The 19,851-nt window shown below is 41.5% G+C and overlaps 1 protein-coding gene across 1 annotated transcript in view; it reads right to left on the reverse strand.

Annotated features, from left to right (window-relative positions):
• LOC138758394 (very low-density lipoprotein receptor-like) overlaps positions 1-18,992 on the reverse strand; it is a 58,739-nt gene extending 39,747 nt beyond the window's left edge. Inside the window, exons 1-7 of the mRNA XM_069927646.1 lie at positions 18,976-18,992; positions 16,744-16,910; positions 12,199-12,367; positions 6,695-6,863; positions 5,312-5,431; positions 2,464-2,671; positions 1,738-1,953 (exon numbers count right to left, since the gene is read on the reverse strand). Coding sequence (XP_069783747.1) covers positions 1,738-1,953; positions 2,464-2,671; positions 5,312-5,431; positions 6,695-6,863; positions 12,199-12,367; positions 16,744-16,910; positions 18,976-18,992 — 1,066 coding nt within the window. The remainder of the gene's footprint in view (positions 1-1,737; positions 1,954-2,463; positions 2,672-5,311; positions 5,432-6,694; positions 6,864-12,198; positions 12,368-16,743; positions 16,911-18,975) is intronic.
• Between the last annotated feature and the right edge of the window lie 859 nt (positions 18,993-19,851).

The following is a 19,851-nucleotide window of genomic DNA, read 5'->3' on the forward strand; positions in this document are numbered from 1 at the left end:
ACTACCAAGGTAGGGTAATATCAGAGCCAATGCATTTTGCAATGGCTTCTGTCTAAAAGGGTTAGTGCTGTAATCCCACCTTTTGCTCTGGAATGCCAGCCTACTTATGCAAAAGGTCGCACTGACCTGACATTTTCTGGACTGAATGCAGGTGATCTGCAAAGCAGTCACACTCTGCTTCATTACACTGATGTCGAGATGACCATATTGAATACAATGCATTTCATTGGAAGGGCAAGGGAATATCTGACTCACCTTGTAAGAAGGTTTGGGTTTGGGCAGTGGGAAGTGGGAAGTGAAGAGATGAAAAGTGTGGCCTTGCCTGTGGAAGGGTGATTGGTGGGAACAGAACATGGACCAGGAGTTGGGAAATGAGTTCCAGCAAAATACTGAAGGCAAACAATTTGTCTGGTGGTGGAATCTTGAAAAGATGCAGAAATTGAAACATGATCTGTTGAATGCAAATGCTGATACATGGAAGGACCAAGGGAATTCTGCCTGTTCTGTCCTACTGGGAGAATGCAAGAGATGGATGAGATACAGTTAGGAGCTTTGATATGGCTAATGGGAAGGCAGTAATTTCAGAGGGCACCTCTATGCACGTCTGAGGAAACAAAGAAGAAAATGGAAATAGTCCTTACAGGAGACCTGGTGAGACAAGATAGTTCAGATGGCTGTGCGAGTTGGTGGGCGTACAGTGGATGTACAAGTATTAGTAGCTGTTCTTTCTGCAGAGTCAAGACAACTGGAAAAAGGGACACCTCAAATTACACAAGGTGGCAAGAACAGGGTGAAATTGACAGCAAGTGATGGAATTGGCAAGTTCTTTGCAAGTGCAAGAGGCAGCACCAAAGCAGTCATTAACGTACAGAGTTGAATAAAGTTAGAGTGGGTACAGGCAAGACTGGAACAAAGGGTCTATATATCCCAAGAACTGAGCATAATAGCAATGCTGCTGATGCTCCATTCCATTTTCGTCAAAAGCAAATTCAGTTCAGTGATTGCCTGCTGGAGGAGAACTGGTTGGGCCTGTTCTCAGATCATTAACTGCTCCTATTCAGCAGATACAGATTTACAGCTTGGCTCCATAGTCACACAGGTTTTTAGCTGTCAGACAGACGTTCTCCTCTTTCCACTCCACCACCCCCATCCCCAATTTTCCCTGTAAATTTGTTGCCTTCCCATTTGAACAGAGCATATTTTACCCCCAAAATATTAAACCATTTCTCCTCTTGCAGATGCAATTTGACAGTATTTTCAGCGTTAAAGATGTTATTGCAGATGAGTGTTTACTAATTAGCATGTGGGTTGAGGGAACCAGTGTTTACTGTACAACCAGAACTCCAGGAGATTACGGAATTATTCTTGGCTTCTCAGGTTGCTCAAGAACAGATTTGTGCTGTTGGGGTCAGTATTGTTTATATACATTCACAAACAAGTCTGGTGTCAGGTCTCTTTTGCAGAAAGAAAAATCCAGAGATTAGAATAGCAAGAGCATTTCATCCATTTCAAGTTGCTCCCATGGCAAGGGCTACTTTTGAATTGACACCAGTCATTCTCCAGGTTAAGAAACTTATACTCTCGAATTTTGCATGTTCACCTAGGATTGTCAAAGAAGCAATGGAGAATTCGTAGTTTTAAACCAGATAATTGAAAGATCAGTTTGAGGCGCAGACATTTTCGTAGCTGGTGCAACATCCCTAGGTATGTAACTATTAAACAGTGAACTCATCCTACCACATGCTAGCTCATCACTTTCATCATTACAGTCTTCGCTGCCATCACATATCCAGTGCAGAGGAATACATCTCTGGTGATCATCACACCAAAAACCACAAATGTCAGATTGTTGAAAGCAATTTATTTCATCAGATTCATCTGGACATTGAGTAATGCCATCACAACGCAAGTGGCCTTGAATACAAGTGATCCCTTCCTGGCATTGGAATGCATCTGGGCAAAGAAATCAAATAAGCAATTGATTAACAAAGCAAAATATATTGTTGCCCCTAGCTGCTAAGCCCCACTGAATCTTGCAGGTTAAATTCCGTTTCTTTCCAATACTCAGACGTGGAACAGATGATGCACAATTTTATCCAGTCAATAGAAAACATTGGGCAGCCACAGTCTTTAACACATCTCCCAGAAAGTTAGCTGCAAATATTGAGAATTATCTGGATGGAATTGAATGGATCGCAGAGACAAAGTCTACAGTCCAGGGGCTGGTCAATGGGATTATATTTGGGTACTTGATTGACTGAGCTGGGCAAACCAAAGGCTTATTCCTGTGGTGTATAATTTGAGTTTTTGCTGCAAATGAAACATTGCATCAATTGACTCATTTAGTAAATTCCTGCAACTGGGGAAGAATTGGTCATCAAATCTGTCACACTGACCAATTTATGATCTTGATTTTAGAAATCTCCATTTAGTGTTTTCAAATATTGTAATATTGATAGATACCTGGTTCATCACACAGTTCAGAACAGTTCATCTCATCAGACCCATCAGGACAGTCTTTATCACCATCACATAGGTATTCAAAGCTGACACATTCTGTTCCGTCTTTACAGAGGAAAAATGTTCGATCACATTCCAGTGTTGACTCAGGGTCTTGTTGAAGCTCCCAAGAGTCCAAAGTAGAAGCTACAAGCAAAGCAATGATTATATTCTTCCAAACACAAATTTGGAAACCATTCTAGGAAAATACTTTCAGAAACACAATCCACCACATAAAATAAGGTCAAGATGAGCTATAGGTATCAAATCAAAAGGGCTATAGCCAATACTACTCTTACCATCAGGTAAACCATACCTTCCCATTGAGTGGCCTTACCTACCCTACTGGCTTCACTTTCATAGCCCCAAGTCAGAAATTATACATGTTATTTTGTTGATTTTATGTACATGAAACAAATTGATCCTTGGTTTACCATTATTTGTCATCAATAAATGAAACATAGTTTGCAATTAAAGACTGGAGACCACAGCTATGGCCTGTACTTTTGTCAGTCTAATATTCCCAAAGCAATATTAGACTGATGAGTTCTACAATTTCCCACAATGATAACTATTGAGCTTACTGTTGACATACAGTTCCACATCTCCTTCACTATGAAGTAAGTTTAATCCAGTGGTTCTCAACCTTTTTCTTTCCACTCACATACCATTTTAAGTATTCCCTGTTCCATAGGTGCTCTGTGATTAGTAAGGGATTGCTTAAGGTGATATGTGAGTGGAAAGAAAAAGGTAGAGACCTAGTGGTTTAATCTTTTGGAACCTTTCTAAAAGATCAGCAATTTTGGTAGACTACAACCAGCACATCCATCATTGCCACCACAGCCTCTCCCTTCAAAATCCTGGGATGAAGATCTAGTCCAGGAACTTGTCAGCCTTTTATCTGCTCATCTTGAGCAGCTATTCAACATTTTTTTGTTATCGTTCCCCTGAGAACTCTGCTCAATGTTTAAAGTCCCCTTCCCTCTAAAAGAGTCAAGTTTTGTTGGTTTCTTCCATTTTTTCCTCCTACATTATTCAAAACAATTAAAAAAAATTCCAGTGCATGCCCACTCCCCCCCGCCCTTTATAGGCCCTTGATTATCTAATATTAGATGTTTTAAGCAGCTATCATTTGCAATTGAGAATCACTGCTATTTCTTATTCCAGACTCAATCTAAGATACAAACATTTAAAATTTCACTGCAAGTACTCAAGCAGCTTTGTTTTTATCTTGAATAAACTTGCTAGTTTATTCTGTATACAATTCGTTCTTTTGGCTTCTCTTGTCATTTTCCTTCCCTTCACGTTCACAGTTGCTTTCAATTTGAAGTAATCCTTTATTTAGCTGTGATTTGCTTTTATAAATAAAAAAAAATATTTACAAGCCATTGAATAAGGGAATAAATGGATCAATTTCTGGTTGGCTACCAGTTAACAATGGCATTCATAGTGGTCAGTGTTGGGACCACGTTTTACATTGTAGGTTAATGATTTGGATTGTGGAATAAATGGTTTTGTGGCTAAGTTTGCAGATGATACAAAGATGGTGCAAGAGTAGGTAGTCATGAGGAATTAGAGGCTGCAGAGAGACTGCTTAGGAGAAAAGCAACAAATGAAATCCACCATTGGAAAGTGTACAGTCATGCACTTTAGTAGAAGAAATAAAAGGGCAAACTATTTTGATGGAGAAAAATTCAAAGCTGCAAAGACATTTAGGAGTTCTCATGCAGGATACCCTAAAGCAGTGGTTCTCAACCTTTTTCTGTCCACTCACATACCACTAAGTATTCCCTATGCCATCGGCGCTCTGTGATTAGTAAGGGATTTCTTAACGTGGTATGTAGGTGGAAAGAAAAAGTTTGAAAACTACGGTTTTAATCTGACTTGTTATGTGCTCAGTTTCATAACTCCAAAGGAAATGGGCCAATGACAATTTTTCTCAAGCAAAATATTTCAGTAGCAATCGGTCTAGAGCAATGATTCTCAACCTTCCCTTCCCACTCACATACCACTTTAAGCAATCCCTTACTAATCACAGGGCACCGATGGCATAGGGAATACTTAAAGTGGTATGTGAGTGGAAAGAAAAAGGTTGAGAACCACTGGTCTAATATCTCAATATATGAAATCTCCTTAAACATATGCCTCTTTCCTTTAGTCAGTTGTGCCATGTTACATTTCAAAACTGAATGGGGAAAATTAAAGATAAAGGCAAAATATCAATAAGATTTCTGCTATGTGAAAATCTGGTTGCAAATTTTATAATTTGCATCTTTGTGCTGTAGTATTGGAATAATTTTCAATAGGAGGGATCAAAGGAATTCCACAAAACTTGGAAATTTTGTAGATTGCACAGGGTAAAACTGATGCAGTAAGCTCATTTAAGGAAGCCATCAATTATATTTGAACTCAAGACATAGTTCAGTTGCTTCCATTTCTCAAATCTCCAAGCTTGTTGTACCCTTGATTGGATGAAATATTGTGAAAGGAAGAGCATGTTAAAGAGCATTGATGAAATCCCAAGCATATTATCTTGTTTGATGGTTTGGACAAGTCTTCACTAGTTTCAATAGCAAATACACTTCAGAAATTTTAGAAGTGATAATATGTCAATTCATAGAGTTCCATCTTTTAAGAGGGAATTTATGAAGCAATTTCTTTGGTTTTGACAAATTAGTGTTCAATTCTGAACGGCATACTGTACATACAAGGATTCATCTATGGAAAATTACAATCAACCATTATATATTGGATTAGACAGGAACACCATGGCTCGTGTAACTGAAGCGTTAACCTGTGGAACTGTACTTACTTTCACATTTACCTGCTGCTGGAATGGTTCCTCCAGGACAAGCACACTTGTAGCCTTTAATGTTCGAGGGTGAAAGTAAACACAAATGGCTGCATCCTGCTCTTTGACACTGGTGATTGCCTACAAATTTCAAAGCAGATGGTGACTATTTATCTTGCAAAGTAGCAGCTTTTAACAGAACATAAATAAATTACTTTCTGTAAATTGCTGTCTTGGTGCCAGATGATACAAATAGAAGGGACTTCATCTAAGAATCTTAACCACTGTGTGGGCTAGGGCACTTGTTTTTACCAAGTAAGAATACATTTAAAGCTCAATTTACCAGCTGAAATTACATTTGGGGTGGAATTATTTACTGCAGTATGGATGATGCAAGGGAATTCAGTAGCATCAAACCAACCTTTCCATCTACTACTCTCTTAAACACCTACCTGCAACAGCTACACAAATTTAACTCCACCAAGGCAAAACCACCAGGTTTGGCTTAACCAATCATAGGATCTTTGCTCAAGATGCAATTAGTTCTCTATATCCAAATTAAAGTCACTACTTAACTAGAGCAAAGAAACAGTCAAGCATACCAGAGGCAAAGACTGCTAATAAATCATTATATTTGGTTAAGAACAATGCAATTCACCCATATTTCAGCCAATAAAATCAGTTCAAGGTGAAGCCAGGAGTCATGATTCAATTACAAATGCTTTATAGGTCTAGTGGCAAAGAAAGAACAATTACATGGTTTGAATGAATCAAGCAAACTGCCCTCTGGAGCAGAAGTGATCTTTATTGCTTACTTTGTTGCTGCTCATGTAGTTCATCCACTACAATTAGTGTAGAAATCACCGCATGTTCCAATAAAACCTGCTCTTCCTCTTCAGCGTGACAGGATATCCTTTGCACTTGATTAAAATCAGACCAATAGAACCAGTCTTCATATACTGTAAATCCCAAAGGTTGCCTAATGCCAAAGTCAGGAAGGAAGAATCTCTCACTGCCATCTATTTTCATTGTTTCAATACGCTGGAAGCAAATGAGCAAGTTAGCTTCTCGCCCTTGTTACATTATCCAAAAGTTATGGCAAGTTCTCTCCAGATGCAAGGCTCACACTCACAATTTAGAACCAGTTCTTATCACATACCGATACCACAAAAGCTGTAGCCATTGAATGCATCAAATTTTAAGGGAGAAAGTGCCTCAACATCTCCAAACCCCAACTACTTGCTGGTTACCAGTGTTTAAGCATTCTTTTTTTTAAAAAATGCTGCCAAATTTCAATAAGGTTTTCAGAAGTTTTAGAATGGTGAAGCTGTACAAAAAGTATGCTGCAATTGTACAAATTTAGACAAGATTTAATGTTTAGTAAAGACACATTACTATACTCACTTCATCTCCTTGACTAAACCAGTAGAGTTTCTCGGCTAGATAATCCAGTGTCAGTCCAATTGCTTCTGAAGCAAGACCGACAACTACTTTTCTTTCAGAACCATCCATTCCTGCCATCTCAATGCGAGCCTTTGTGGACACATCTCTCTGGTTTACCCAGAACATGCAACTAGAAAAGAGATTTCACTTACCAAATGTGAAAGTGTCACTTAAAAAATAAAATCTAAAGTTAATGATGAGATGCAGGTCGGCACAAACACTGCCTGTTGATGAAAAACACCTTCGGCCTTATGCCTGGAGTCAAGATAATCCTCCAGGATGAAAACAGTGCCAGGGCAGATTGGAGAGTTGAAGAAGATGAAGCGAAGATTGCAGGTAACATCAGAAGTCAAAGGTTTGTACATGGTGGAATTTTTTTTTTTCAGGTGCACTCTTTCAATGCAAGTCGTATTGTAGGAAAGGCAGATGAGCTCAAGAGTGTGGTTTGGCATGTAGAATTATGACATTGTGGCCATGAGTGAAACTTGGTTGCAGAAGGGGCAGGACTGGCAGCTCAATGTTCCAGGCTTCTGTGGTTTCAAACACAATAAAGCAGGGGTGGGGGGTGGGTGTGGGGGGGGGGGGGGGAAAGAAAGAGAACAAAAGGGGAATGAGTGGCATTGATTGTCAGGGAAAATATCACAGCTGTGCTCAGGTAGGACAGACCAGAGGGCTCATCTACTGAGGCTATATGGGTACAGCTGAGGAACAGGAAAGGTATGACCGGACTCAGAGTTGTATCACAGACCACCCAATAATCAATGAGAATTGGAGAAGCAAATCTGTAGAGAGAGCAGATAAGCTTCAGAAAACATAAGGTTGTGATAATTAGAGATTTTAACTTTCCACATATTAATTGGGACTTCCGTACTGTAAAAGAGCTGGATGGCTTGGAATTTGACAAATCAATATGCAGAGGTACCAAGAGAGTGCAATACTGGATCTCTTATCAGGGAATAAGACAGCACAGGTGACAAGGAAAATAGCCCTTGCTTATGCTCAGGGGATATGTTCCAAGAATCCCAGCGACTGCCTGAAACCAGGGGTAGTACCAAACCCTGTACCAAGTATGAGCCGCTTAACACCCACAATGTTCTGTGATTTGGACATTGTGCAAACATGATATTATTTGTCGCAAAGTTATAAAGGATACTGTAGTGTACCTGTAAACTTTTTATTTGCAAGTAGGGATCAGTGTGGGGAGTGACACAGGGCTTTTCAGTCAAATCAGATTCAGATCATGGTCGACTGCGGGTAAGTGAAACTGCAGAAAGCGAAACCATGTACAAATAGGGACCACTGTATTTGTAGGAGAACATTTTGGGTCCAGAGATCATAATGCCATTAGTTTCAATTTAATTTTGGAGAAGGATAGGTCTGGGCCTCGGGTTGAGATTCTAAATTGGAGAAAGACCAATTTTGAGGAAATGGGAAAGGATCTAGAATGCATGGATCGGGATAATTTGTTTTTGGGCAATGGAGGTAAATGGAGGACCTTCAAAATTCTGAGCATACAAAGTTTGTATGCTCCTGTTAGGATTCAAGGCAAAGTTTACTGAAATAGGGAACCCTGGTTTTCCAGGAATTTTGGGTATCTAGTTCTGAAGAGAACTAGCAGGTGGAGGCAAAACTGAGCAAATGAGTATTAAAAAATGTAAGGAAAAACTCATGAAAGAAATCAGGAAGACAAAAGGAAATTGTTGCTTTGTGAAGGGAAATACTAAGCATTTTTACAGGTATTTCAACAGCAAAAGGATAGTAAGTGACAAAATCGGTCCCTTGAAGATCAAAGGGGTCAGCTATATATATAGAGCCATAAAAGATGGGGAGATCTTAAATTTTTTTTTTGCCTCATTTACTCAGGGAACTGGCACAGAATTGAGGGAAGTAAGGAAAACAAGCAGGGAGATCATGGAACCTATACAGGTTAAAGAGATGCTTGCTGTCTCAAAGAAAATAAGGGTGTGTAGCAGCCTGCTACCTGCCAAGCAATCCAGCCCTCAAAATGGCAGACTAACACATCGAGCGTGGAAAGCCCACACACCAATGGCCAGGAGCCTGCACGCTGGAATCACAGCCAATTAAAGCCCAGCTTGCCGGTGACATCACATCTACCCACAGCAGGGAAAGAAACAAACACACACGTGTGTGGGTGGGGGTGTGTGTGTTAACTCTGCAGCAAATTCCCAGGGCCTGACAAAATATTCCCTCGCACCTTGAGGGAGACTGGTGTATAAATTTCTGGGTTCTGGCAGAAATATTTAAAATATCTTCAGCCATGAGAGTGGTGCCAGAGGATTGGAGGGTAGCTCACATTATTCCACTGTTGAAATAAGGCTTCACAAGTAAGTCTGTAGTAGGGAAATTATTGTAAGGTTGTTCCAAAAGATCAGAAATGCAAGTATTTTTATAGCCAGGGTCTGGTTAGGGATAGTCAACATGGCTTTGTGTGTAGCAGGTCATGATTAACCAATCTAATAGAGTTTCAAGGAGGTTATCAGGAAAGCTGATGAAAGAATGTTGTTTACATGGATTTTAGCAAAGTCTTTGACAAGGTCCCACATGGGAGGTTAGTCAGGAAGGTTCAGACACTTGATATTCATATTAAGGTAGTAAGTTGGACTCAACATTGGCTGTACAGGTTTGGGGGGGTGGGGGTGGAGGAAAGAAGGCAGCTGTATAGGAAAAGTCAGACATTAGTGGATGATTGCTCCTCAGACTGGAAGCCTGTGACTAGTGGTGTGCATCAGGGATTGGTGCTGGGACCATTGTTTGTCATCCATATCAATAGTAAATTGGATATTCATGTTTGTAGATGACAAAGACTGGAGAGCGAGGAAGGTTTTAAAAGCTTGCAGAGGGGATTTGGACCAACTGAAACGTGGAATGAGCTGCCAGCTGAAGTGGTAAATGTGGGCTCAATTTTAATATTTAGAAGAATTTGAACAAGTATAATGGATAGGAGGGTTATAGAGGTCAGTAGAATAATAGTTCAGCATAGACTACAAGGGCTAAAGGGCTTGTTTCTGTGCTGTAATGTCCTATGGTTTTGTGCATATATAGTCTGAAAAAGTGGGCAAGTCTGTAAGGAACTTCACTAATGCTAGAGCGAAGTGGCAGAGACTGTTTAGATCAAGGAATTGTTTAATTTAGTCTTACTTATTTTCTATCCAGTAAGATTTTGGAATTAGGAGAAAGTGATAGATGGTTAATTAATATAGTGACAGAATTTAATGTTTTGAAGAAATATTTTTAAATAAACAAATATAGATAGGTTTACGATTTACATTTTTATTTAATTTCTGATGTGTGTGATTTGACCTGTTGTTTGTTATAAATCCTACATACAAAGTCTATTAATATATGTTAAAATCAAAAATATTTTAAGTGGCAAAGACTACAACAGGCTTAATAAATTATTACTGACTAAATTATACAATCACAGTAGTCACAGCACATCCAGGGTTGTGGAGGGGCAGACAAATCATACATTGGTGCTGATCCTACAAATATTGGGATAAGTGAGAAAAGTGAATGAAATTACCAACAAGATGTGCACCAATTGTTCAACTTCAGGTTATGATGAGTTAAAATATTTTGTGCAGAGCTTTGCAGCAGGAACTTGCTTAAGACGTTGTTGCCTTAACTGCAGTAAACTGGTGCAGTGTACTGCCTGTGATTCCTCAAATCCTAACAATAGTTAATTGGCCACGTTTGGAAATTCAAAGGCCATTAAGGAGAATCTGATAGTTGATGGGAATGTAGGGAGAACGAAGTGTGTTAGGGAAAAAAAAATGTAATCGATATGGACTCAGCTTAAAATTAAACCATGATTTGGACAAACATTGTTTCCTGCATTTAGTTTCATGGCATCAAGGAAATAGTTCCAAGTGTATTCGTTTTTACAAGCATTGATCAGCAGGGCACTCATTACTTCTTAGGTTTTGGGCCTAGAGACCAAATTTTGCACAAATAAATCAGTCATTCTTGCTGAAAATGATCATTGAATGCAACATCCAAAGACCAGCTACTGCATCTATTGCAAGAGTGCATGCATTTGAATGGGATCTCAGGTGGCCCCATTAATGGTTCTTCTTCCTTTGTACTTCCCATTTTCAAAAGAAAATGTGCATCTTCACATTTACAACTCACAAGCTGAAAAACATTTTCACAGGAGGCCAGCTACTGGTTAAACTGCTCCCTGTGACAGTTGACAATTGCGCAGAGGGAAGGACAATGGTTGTTCCACATCAGAGGACAATGCCTATCAACTAGGACATGGATAGTTTAGAAGTGAAATTGTTAATCTGCTATAATTCCTGTTATGTGGATTGCAGAGGGTCACATGACCTCCCTGACTGGAACCCATTTGGAAGTCGCATCATCTGCCAATCAAGGTTGGATTCAGCCCACCATTAGCGTACCATTAGTTCATTCAGGGTCAGCGTCATGGGGGGGGGGGGGTGGGGGGGAAAGAGATGCTTGGGCCATGCCCCCAAAATGAGTCATTGTGCCCCTCCATCAGGCAGATTCAGCAAGCATGGCTCACAGCAAATGGCAGTTTTTGCCCCCATTAGATTTGTTCTGATGCCAACTCTGGGTTCATTTGAATGATTCAGCATCATTATTGGCCAGTTACCCAGCTCAGAACCATATTAATTCTAATACATGCTACAGTTCGACCTCTTCTGTCTCTTGGTCCTAGCCACGAACACTGCTCCATGCTAGGTTGCTACTGTGGATACTACTGAAGGAGTTGTGAGTAAGATGTGCAACTACACTTACTTGGGCTATCGATCAGTGTTTTCATTTTGCCAGACCCCTGTGGTACAGGGAATCAGGAATCTGTTTGGAAGACTCTGTCTGTGAATGTGTACGTGCAGGAGAGCGTAGTAGTGCAATCAGCTACTGGTATTGAGGACCCTAGCACCAGATGTGCCTGCTTATACTATTTATAGTATTCAAGTCTCATAGTCTAGACATTAGGTGGCCACCAGTATGGAGCTCAACCTGGGTTGTTATTGAATAGTTTGAGTGATTAAATGCCGTTTGACATCTTGCCCTGTTGATTCCCATGTGTATTAAGTTATCTTTGATTGTGACACTTATGTCTAGACTTGTCTCTCAGTGAACCAACTGAACCCGATGCTATTCCCAGCATAATGCACAATTCAGATTTCACCTCACTTTAAAAAAACCTTGTGACAAGGTGTCATTAGTTTACATCTTACAATCATTTCAATTTTAGTGCCAAATAATTTCAAGCTTCCAAATTAGCCTTTGCATTCTTCCAGCCTCAACTTGTCGTCCAAGATACATTTGAGTTTTTTGCTTGGTTTGAAGAATTAACATTATAACCACAAGCTAATATTTCAATATGAAAGGCCCAAGTTACCAGGAATCTGCACATCAAGGCAGCAGATACTAACCAAATTTCACATTTTGCCAGAGCCAAGTGAACGTACCTTTTTACTGGATGAAGAAGCAATTGCTCAGGCTTTACATTTTTCTGCAGAATGGTCACAAAACCAGTGCCATTGGGCATACCAGCACAAATGTTCCTTTCAATGTGGTTTGTCCAGTAGATCAATCTTGTGAGCCAATCAAAAGCTATACTATTCACACCTTTGCTATCTGAGGGCAAAAAAATCAAAATGATTTAACCTCTGAAAACAAATCTTAATCTCTTGCAATGTGATTACATTTTTGTCTCAAGCAGAGATGAATAATAATAACCAGTCTTGATGGAGACACCAATAAAAAAAACCCATAAAGGTAGTGAAGAAATTGAAACAAGATACAGAATGGTGAATATTGATGGAAATATTGTAGCAAGTCGCAAGAATGTCAATTGAGCAATGGCATTGGCTCCTGTCAAATTCCATGTTCCAGAGAAACCCTGCCCAATAGGCACACGAGTTTGCTTTGTTCTTTCTGTATTGCAGTTCGTTTACATTATCTGTTTACAATTTTTATTTGTTTACATGTTTATGCTGTGTACAGTTTATTTTTTGCATTACCAATTGGTTGCATTTCTGCCATGCCTACATGAAAGACATACATGTACTCTAATTTGAAATCAAATTCCAATTTCGTGATTAACCCCGGCAAGTATGAAAGACTCAGTCAATTGCTGATAATGCCAAGCTAATGGTAGTTCAGCACTCCAATTGTCTATAGTCCCACATTAAACAGTCTCGGGTAGATTCAATATTCTGGAATATTTATTCGTTAACACAAATTTGAAAGTCTTTCGTGACTTCAGCTCAGTTTCCCTTGAATGGGATAGGGACTGTGTGCCATAATTTATTCACTTACAAAATTAAGGTAGTTTATTTGAGCGAAAACCATTAGCTTTTGATCTAATTTTTTTGCCAATATGATTTTGATGTATCCATTTCATTAAAGTAGTTGCACAGACTGGGCAAGTATTGAGTAAGATGCAGAACACAAGTAAAACATCAGGCCACAAATTTCTCCTCAGTCAATAAAATGCATTACCTGCATAAATCTGGGAGCTTGAGTTCTTAACCAATGAAAATATGGTCCCTTCCACATCCACCCAGTAGAAGGCATCTTTAGTTGAGTCATGTGCAACAGCCACAACTTCATTGGGAAGAGACGCAGAGAGAAGCATTCTGTTGCTTAAATCCAACCTAATTATGCTTTTATTTCCTGCTACCAGGATGAAAAGATTGCCTTCTGCAAAAGAAATTGTGTCAATTCCCTTCATTTTACAATGAGTGATACAATTTTGTTTCTGAGTTAGTCTCCCAGCCATACCAATTCATTCATATATGGATTGGTGCAGATGACAAAGGATTAGACACTCATTTAAACAGAAGGGTGGCAAACTATTACTTGCCAAAGCAGACGCCAGTCTATTCCAAAATTGTCAATAGTTCAGTGAATGTTAAAAGGGTAGATTCAATCAATTTGAAATGGAAACCTTGCTAATCGGAAAGAATCATGCCTTTTTAAAATATTACAAAATATTACAAAATATTCAGATTCTTTTGGCCAAACAATTCTGCACCCTATCCACAAACCTGAGACAAATTCAAATTGCTATGCTTCAACTAAGGCTGTTCCTAATAAATTTTATACATCTTTGTCTTTGGCTTGGCTTCGTGGACGAAGATTTATGGAGGGGGTAAATGTCCACGTCAGCTGCAGGCTCGTTTGTGGCTGACAAGTCCGATGCGGGACAGGCATAATTATACATAATGAAATGTTAAGCCCCTTTCACACTTGCCAGTGATCCCAGGAATCAAACGCCAATCAGCCTTTAAAGTTGCAAGCGTGAAAGCAAAATCTCCTTAATACCAGCATCAGATGATGTCATCTCACTCCAGGGATTGCCAGCCTCGACCCCTAGTACAATCCCTGGCGTCTGCAGACGCCGGCATTGAAATCAGACAAGTGTGAAATGGGCAATTGCATTGCAGGCACTTCCTATTAAAGGTAGAACAGACCCTTGCAATTGTGGAAAACGTTCAGTGTCCCAGTTAGGAGTGGTTAGTGTGAAAGACCAAACCCCCATTCCTATCTCAGTTCACTGAACAGCTGATTTACTGGGATGCAAGTGTGAAAGGGGCTTTAGGTTATCACTGTCCCTTTAGCAAATCCAAGCATCTTTAACCTTGCATTTTGATATTAAGTAGCAAATCAATTGCTCTGTATCATCTACACCTATCCCACAATACTGGGAAGAAATTAGCACAATTGCAAACTTCTGACACTCTTGTCTTGCAGTTCTGGGCATCAACTTTCCTTACTTTGTCATCCAAAGAAATGAAGTAAAATATCCTAAAAGCCAGATGCTTCTCAGATGCTCTTTCAAACCTTAATCTATGCTTCTTTCTTACCCTGATCATGGGTGAAAGATATCCTCTCAGCCTTTATCAAGTCATCCTTCAGCCTCCTTTGTTCCCAGGTAATTAAGCCTCACCAGCCAATCTCTCCACATAACAAATGTCCCCACATTCAGACAACATTTTTGTTAATCTCCTTTGCACATTCAAATGTCACATCTTTCCTGTAATGTAGCCAACTAAACCACACACACAACTCCAAATGCAGCCTAATCAATGACTTCTAAAGTTGCAACACATCTTATGCCCCGATGTTCAGACAGACACTCAAGGTGGAAGAAAGATAGAGGGCCAGTGGCTTGATACCAGTGCAATAACCTCCCCCTTAACATCAACAAGATTGGGAAGCTAGTCAGAATCTTTCAACAATTCTTTGTCGGCTAAGGAGCTAGTCAAAATTCCAGCACAGGAACAGAGCTCATTGATAGCACCAAGGTGGAAATAGATAGCTTCAAGTTCATTGGAGTTGATACCTTCAGTGACCTACTTGTTCCATCCACATCAATGCAATGAACAAGAGAGCACACTACTATCTCTACTTCTTCAGAAACCAGAGCAAATTTGGCATGCCATCTGCATTCTTCAACTTCTACAGATGAACCTTGAAGGTATGTTAAGGTGAATCACTGGTACAGGAGCTACTCCACCCAAGACCACAAGAAATAGTTGACTTATAAATTCAGCTCAGACTGTCACACATACACTTATACCTCTCTATTGACTTCATCTACGTTTCCCACTGCTTTGGAAAAGTAACCAACCTATTCAAACTATCATCCACTCCATCCCCAGCACTCTATTAGATTCAAGGACAACATTTCCTGCCAAATAAGACTCTAGAATGACCCTGAAATTTATTATATTGGCTTTGCTCCATACCAACAACTTTCCCCATAACTATTATTGTATTTGTATTATATGGGATATCTGGCTGGATTGCTCACAAAACAAACTCTCACTGCACTTGGATACACATGACAATATTGAATACATGCTTTTTAGCCACCCCTTCATTGTTATCCCTTTCAGAACAAGTCTGATCCTTTGGATTGTCCATCAACATTCATCGACGGCCTGCCTTTCACGTACAGTAAAAGCCCCATCATCTGGAATTCAATCAACAGAAACTCCAACAAACTTAAAGTGAGGAATAAATGACATTCAAAAATACAAGACGGGGCAGAAGAACATCTCAGGGGAAGGCGGAGACTTTGTTGGATGTGCGCTGGTTTGCCCCTTTGAATTACCAATGCTCCTCAACGTGCATGCATTCTTTGCTGTTGTCATGTGTGTGGGGCCTGACCGGGGCACACCAGAATGAAAAGCCAGTCAATGCCGCTCTTAAAGTGTCACCCTATCCCTGACTTTTGTCTTTTAAATGGTGTATTCTTAATGTAGGTGTATTAGTTCAACATTGGAAGAATGATTCCCAGTCAACAAGAAAATTCTCATTTTTGCCATCTTTGATCCCTGTTTCTCTTTGGCTTGGCTTCGCGGACAAAGATTTATGGAGGGGGTAAAAAGTCCACGTCAGCTGCAGGCTCGTTTGTGGCTGACCAGTCCGATGCGGGACAGGCAGACACGATTGCAGCGGTTGCAAGGGAAAATTGGTTGGTTGGGGTTGGGTGTTGGGTTTTTTCTCCTTTGCCTTTTGTCAGTGAGGTGGGCCTGTAGGTGCTGGTAAATATACAGTCTTTAAGGTCTCAAAAACTCACTCATTAAATCCCATCTGCCAATGCTCTGCCCAAATTTCCATCTGATTTGCATCTTGTTGTAGAATCTTGCTCTCCACAACACCAAATTTCTTATCTGCAAATATAGCCCCAGTGGCTTTGACTAAGAAATATGAACACTTCATTCCGACACCACCCCCCAAGTCACCACCACCACCCTGTCATCACAACTCCAAATCTTCTTCCTTCAAATCAATCTGAAACTGTCATTTTGAATAAAGACCTCAAACTTAACAATAGAGGATCAGAATTCTTCATGTTTTACCCAGTCAATGCAGATGACTGCCATCGCTTCCACCACATTAAGGAAATATGTGCCAAAAAGAAATTTGTACTTTTTTCCCTGATCAATTTCCAGGAAGAATATCAGTTTCCAGCAAGAATAATTAAACAACAGGCTCACCACAGAATTTGGACGAATCAACACATCTACTTTCATTGCAAGCGGCATTGTTTGCAACACATCTCTTGTTCGGGCATTGCCATTGTGTTCCAATACTAGTTGTCTTCAGGCAATTTGCTTCATCAGAGTTATCCTTGCAGTTCACAATCCCATTGCACAATTCCCATCTGTCAATGCAATAAGTTCCATCTTGACACAAGATTTTTTCTTCCCCACATTTTGGATACTCTAGGATAGATGCACATTCCATATTAGAAAGACTTGAATACTCAACATCCCAAAATGAAGCAGAGTATTTGCATATGTGTGCCACCCAATGCAATGAACATAATGCACTTAACACCAATTAAAACATTCAACACAAATTCAAAGTTAATATCTTTACCACAATGCATTTCGTCTGGGTCATCCATACAATCATTTTGGCCATTGCAACCCCAGGTAAAGGAAATGCACTTTCCAGTTTGACATTGACATTTATCTGTGTCATGACAAGGTTCATCTGGGAGGAAGTTATGAAAATTTACATTCACTGGAAGAGCCAAAGCTGAAATTGCCAGCATTTTAAATTCATGTATTACATGGTGACGATGAACGATTGAAGCATTTGTAAAGAAATCCTGGATGGATAACAAAGGACATTATCATCGACTCCATTTAAACCTTTGATTGTCCTTTCTTACCATTCTCATCAGATCATTTAGATAGAGGGAAAAGTTTAAAGCAGAAAAGTACAATTATATCATTATGGCCCAGATTCAATCACCAATGTGTACATGTACAGATGGTAGTGTAGGATTACTGTGATTGGCTGAGAGCGTAGCCACGCCTACTGGCAGGTCTTAAAGGATTGCTCCTAGCCAGACCAGGTCATTCTGGACTGGTCGACCTACTTGTGATACACTCCGGTCTTCTAGTTAATAAAAGCCTTGGTTTGGATCAATAAGCCTTTGATTCTTTCAACGCGCTCTACAATTTTATTAACTAGAAAGTTTTGAAGGGATGGAGCATATGCTACGGCTGGAACGCCTCGACATCGATCCACAGAGGTGCTTCGAAACATACTTGCAACTCTATCACGGCAGGGTCAGAGGACAGCCATCGACTACTAATATTGATGACTATGGTGTCCCCGAGAGTCTACCAGAGCATTCAGGACGCCACCATTTATGCTGCAGCCATGAAGGTGCTGAAAGGGCTCTACGTGCGACCGGTGAACAGGGTCTATGCTCGGTACAAACTAGCGACAAGGAGGCAACAGCCCAGTGAGTCCTGTAGAGCTTGTATTCAAGCACTAAGGGTAATGGGCAGGGACTGTGCCTGCACAGACAGAACTCCTGCGGAGACCACAGACGATCTCATTCGGGATGCCTATGTGGCCGGGGTCCAATCGAATGAGGAGAGGCAGTGCCTGCTAGAGAACGGGGGAAGAAAACCTAGAGGATGTGATCCGGATCGCAGAGACAATGGAGGATGCGGTCTTAAGTATGGATGTGTACTCTCTGGACTGGACCCCATGCTCTGATGTGAGTAGGATGCCCTCTCTCTACCCTACTACCCCTTGGCACACCGACAGCCTGTCAGGTACCACTACGCTGCCCGATGCGACCCTGAAGTGTTATTTCTGCGGGAGGGACAAGCACAGCAGGTCCCAGTGCCCAGCGAGAAAAGCCAGGTGCCTTAAAAACGGCCACTTTGCTGTAGTATGTTGCTCCAAAATGGCCACCATCAAACTCAGTGCCTCGTGTGAAGCCCAACTGCCACCCTCCCATTCAAACATTTCTTCCTCAGAGCTCTCATCCAATGAGACCGAGGGCTCCTCCGCGCAGCAGCGCCTGACGTCATGGGGCAGAGGCCAAATGCAGAAGGTACAACCCACCATCGCCGCAATGACGTTGGCCTGCTTCACCCTCATTCACGAAGCAACATCTGACCAAGCCCCAGCTCCGACTTAAACGACCGCTGCTGCCGACCAGGGACCCACCGCCACTGCCCACCAAGGACATGCCACACCCACCGCCGCTACCAACGCTGCCAACCGGGGACCCGCCACCACCGAAGCAGCCGACCAGGTAGCTGCCGCCACCGCTACCGACCCGGTACCCACCACCACTACTGACGCTGCCTACCAGGGACACACCACCGCAACCTACTCAGTACCCACCGTCGCAACCACCGATGACTGACTGACCACCCCACCGCCGACAGCAAGCAGCGACCCCCAGCACTTACCGTTGGCTGGCCGACATCCCCAGCAGGATGCAGGCAGCGGCACCAACTCTCCCAAGCCACCTGCCCCCGTGCCCCAGGGCCTCACCTGTAGCCTCTTTACCCCCCCCCGAGTGGCTCCGCCAGCGCTCTTCGCAAACCTCACCCCTGGCCGGAAGCCTGTGGCCACCAAAAGCAGACAATATAGTTATGAACACAGGAAATTTATCACAAGCGAGGTGCACAGACTGCTGGACAAGGGCATTATCGAACCTAGCTCGAGTTCCTGGAGGGCCCAGCTTGTGGTTGTTAAAAACAGGGAGAAGACGTGGATGGTGGTTGACTACAGCCAGACAATCAACCGCTTCATGCTTCTGGATGCGTACTCCATTCCACGCACGGATATGGTGAATCAGATGGCCCAATACCACGTGTTCTCTACCATCGACTTACGTTCGGCTTATCACCAGCTCCCGATCCGCCAAGAAGACCGACCTTTCACGGCCTTCGAAGCGAATGGGCAGCTGTATCAATTTCTAAGGGTACACTTTGGGGGTCACGAATGGCGTTGCGGTCTTCCAGCAGGAAATAGACCAGATGGTGGACCAGAATGGGCTAACAGCTACTTTCCTGTATCTGGACAATGTCACCATCTGCAGCCATGACATGGAGGATCAGGATGCCAACCTCGAGAAATTTTTTCAGACTGCAATTCGGCTGAACCTGACCTACAATTTCAACAAGTGTGTCTTCTGGACCACTCGACTCGCAATTCTAGGTTGCGTGGTGGAGAACAGGGTGGTAATGCCAGACTCTGACCGCATGCGTCCTCTCATGGACTTGCCCCCCACCCCAACACCCAGAAGTCACTTAGACGCTGCCTGGACTTTTTCTCCTACT

Source organism: Narcine bancroftii, chromosome 1 (assembly GCF_036971445.1).
Source record: "Narcine bancroftii isolate sNarBan1 chromosome 1, sNarBan1.hap1, whole genome shotgun sequence".
Classification (NCBI taxonomy): Eukaryota; Metazoa; Chordata; class Chondrichthyes; order Torpediniformes; family Narcinidae; genus Narcine; species Narcine bancroftii.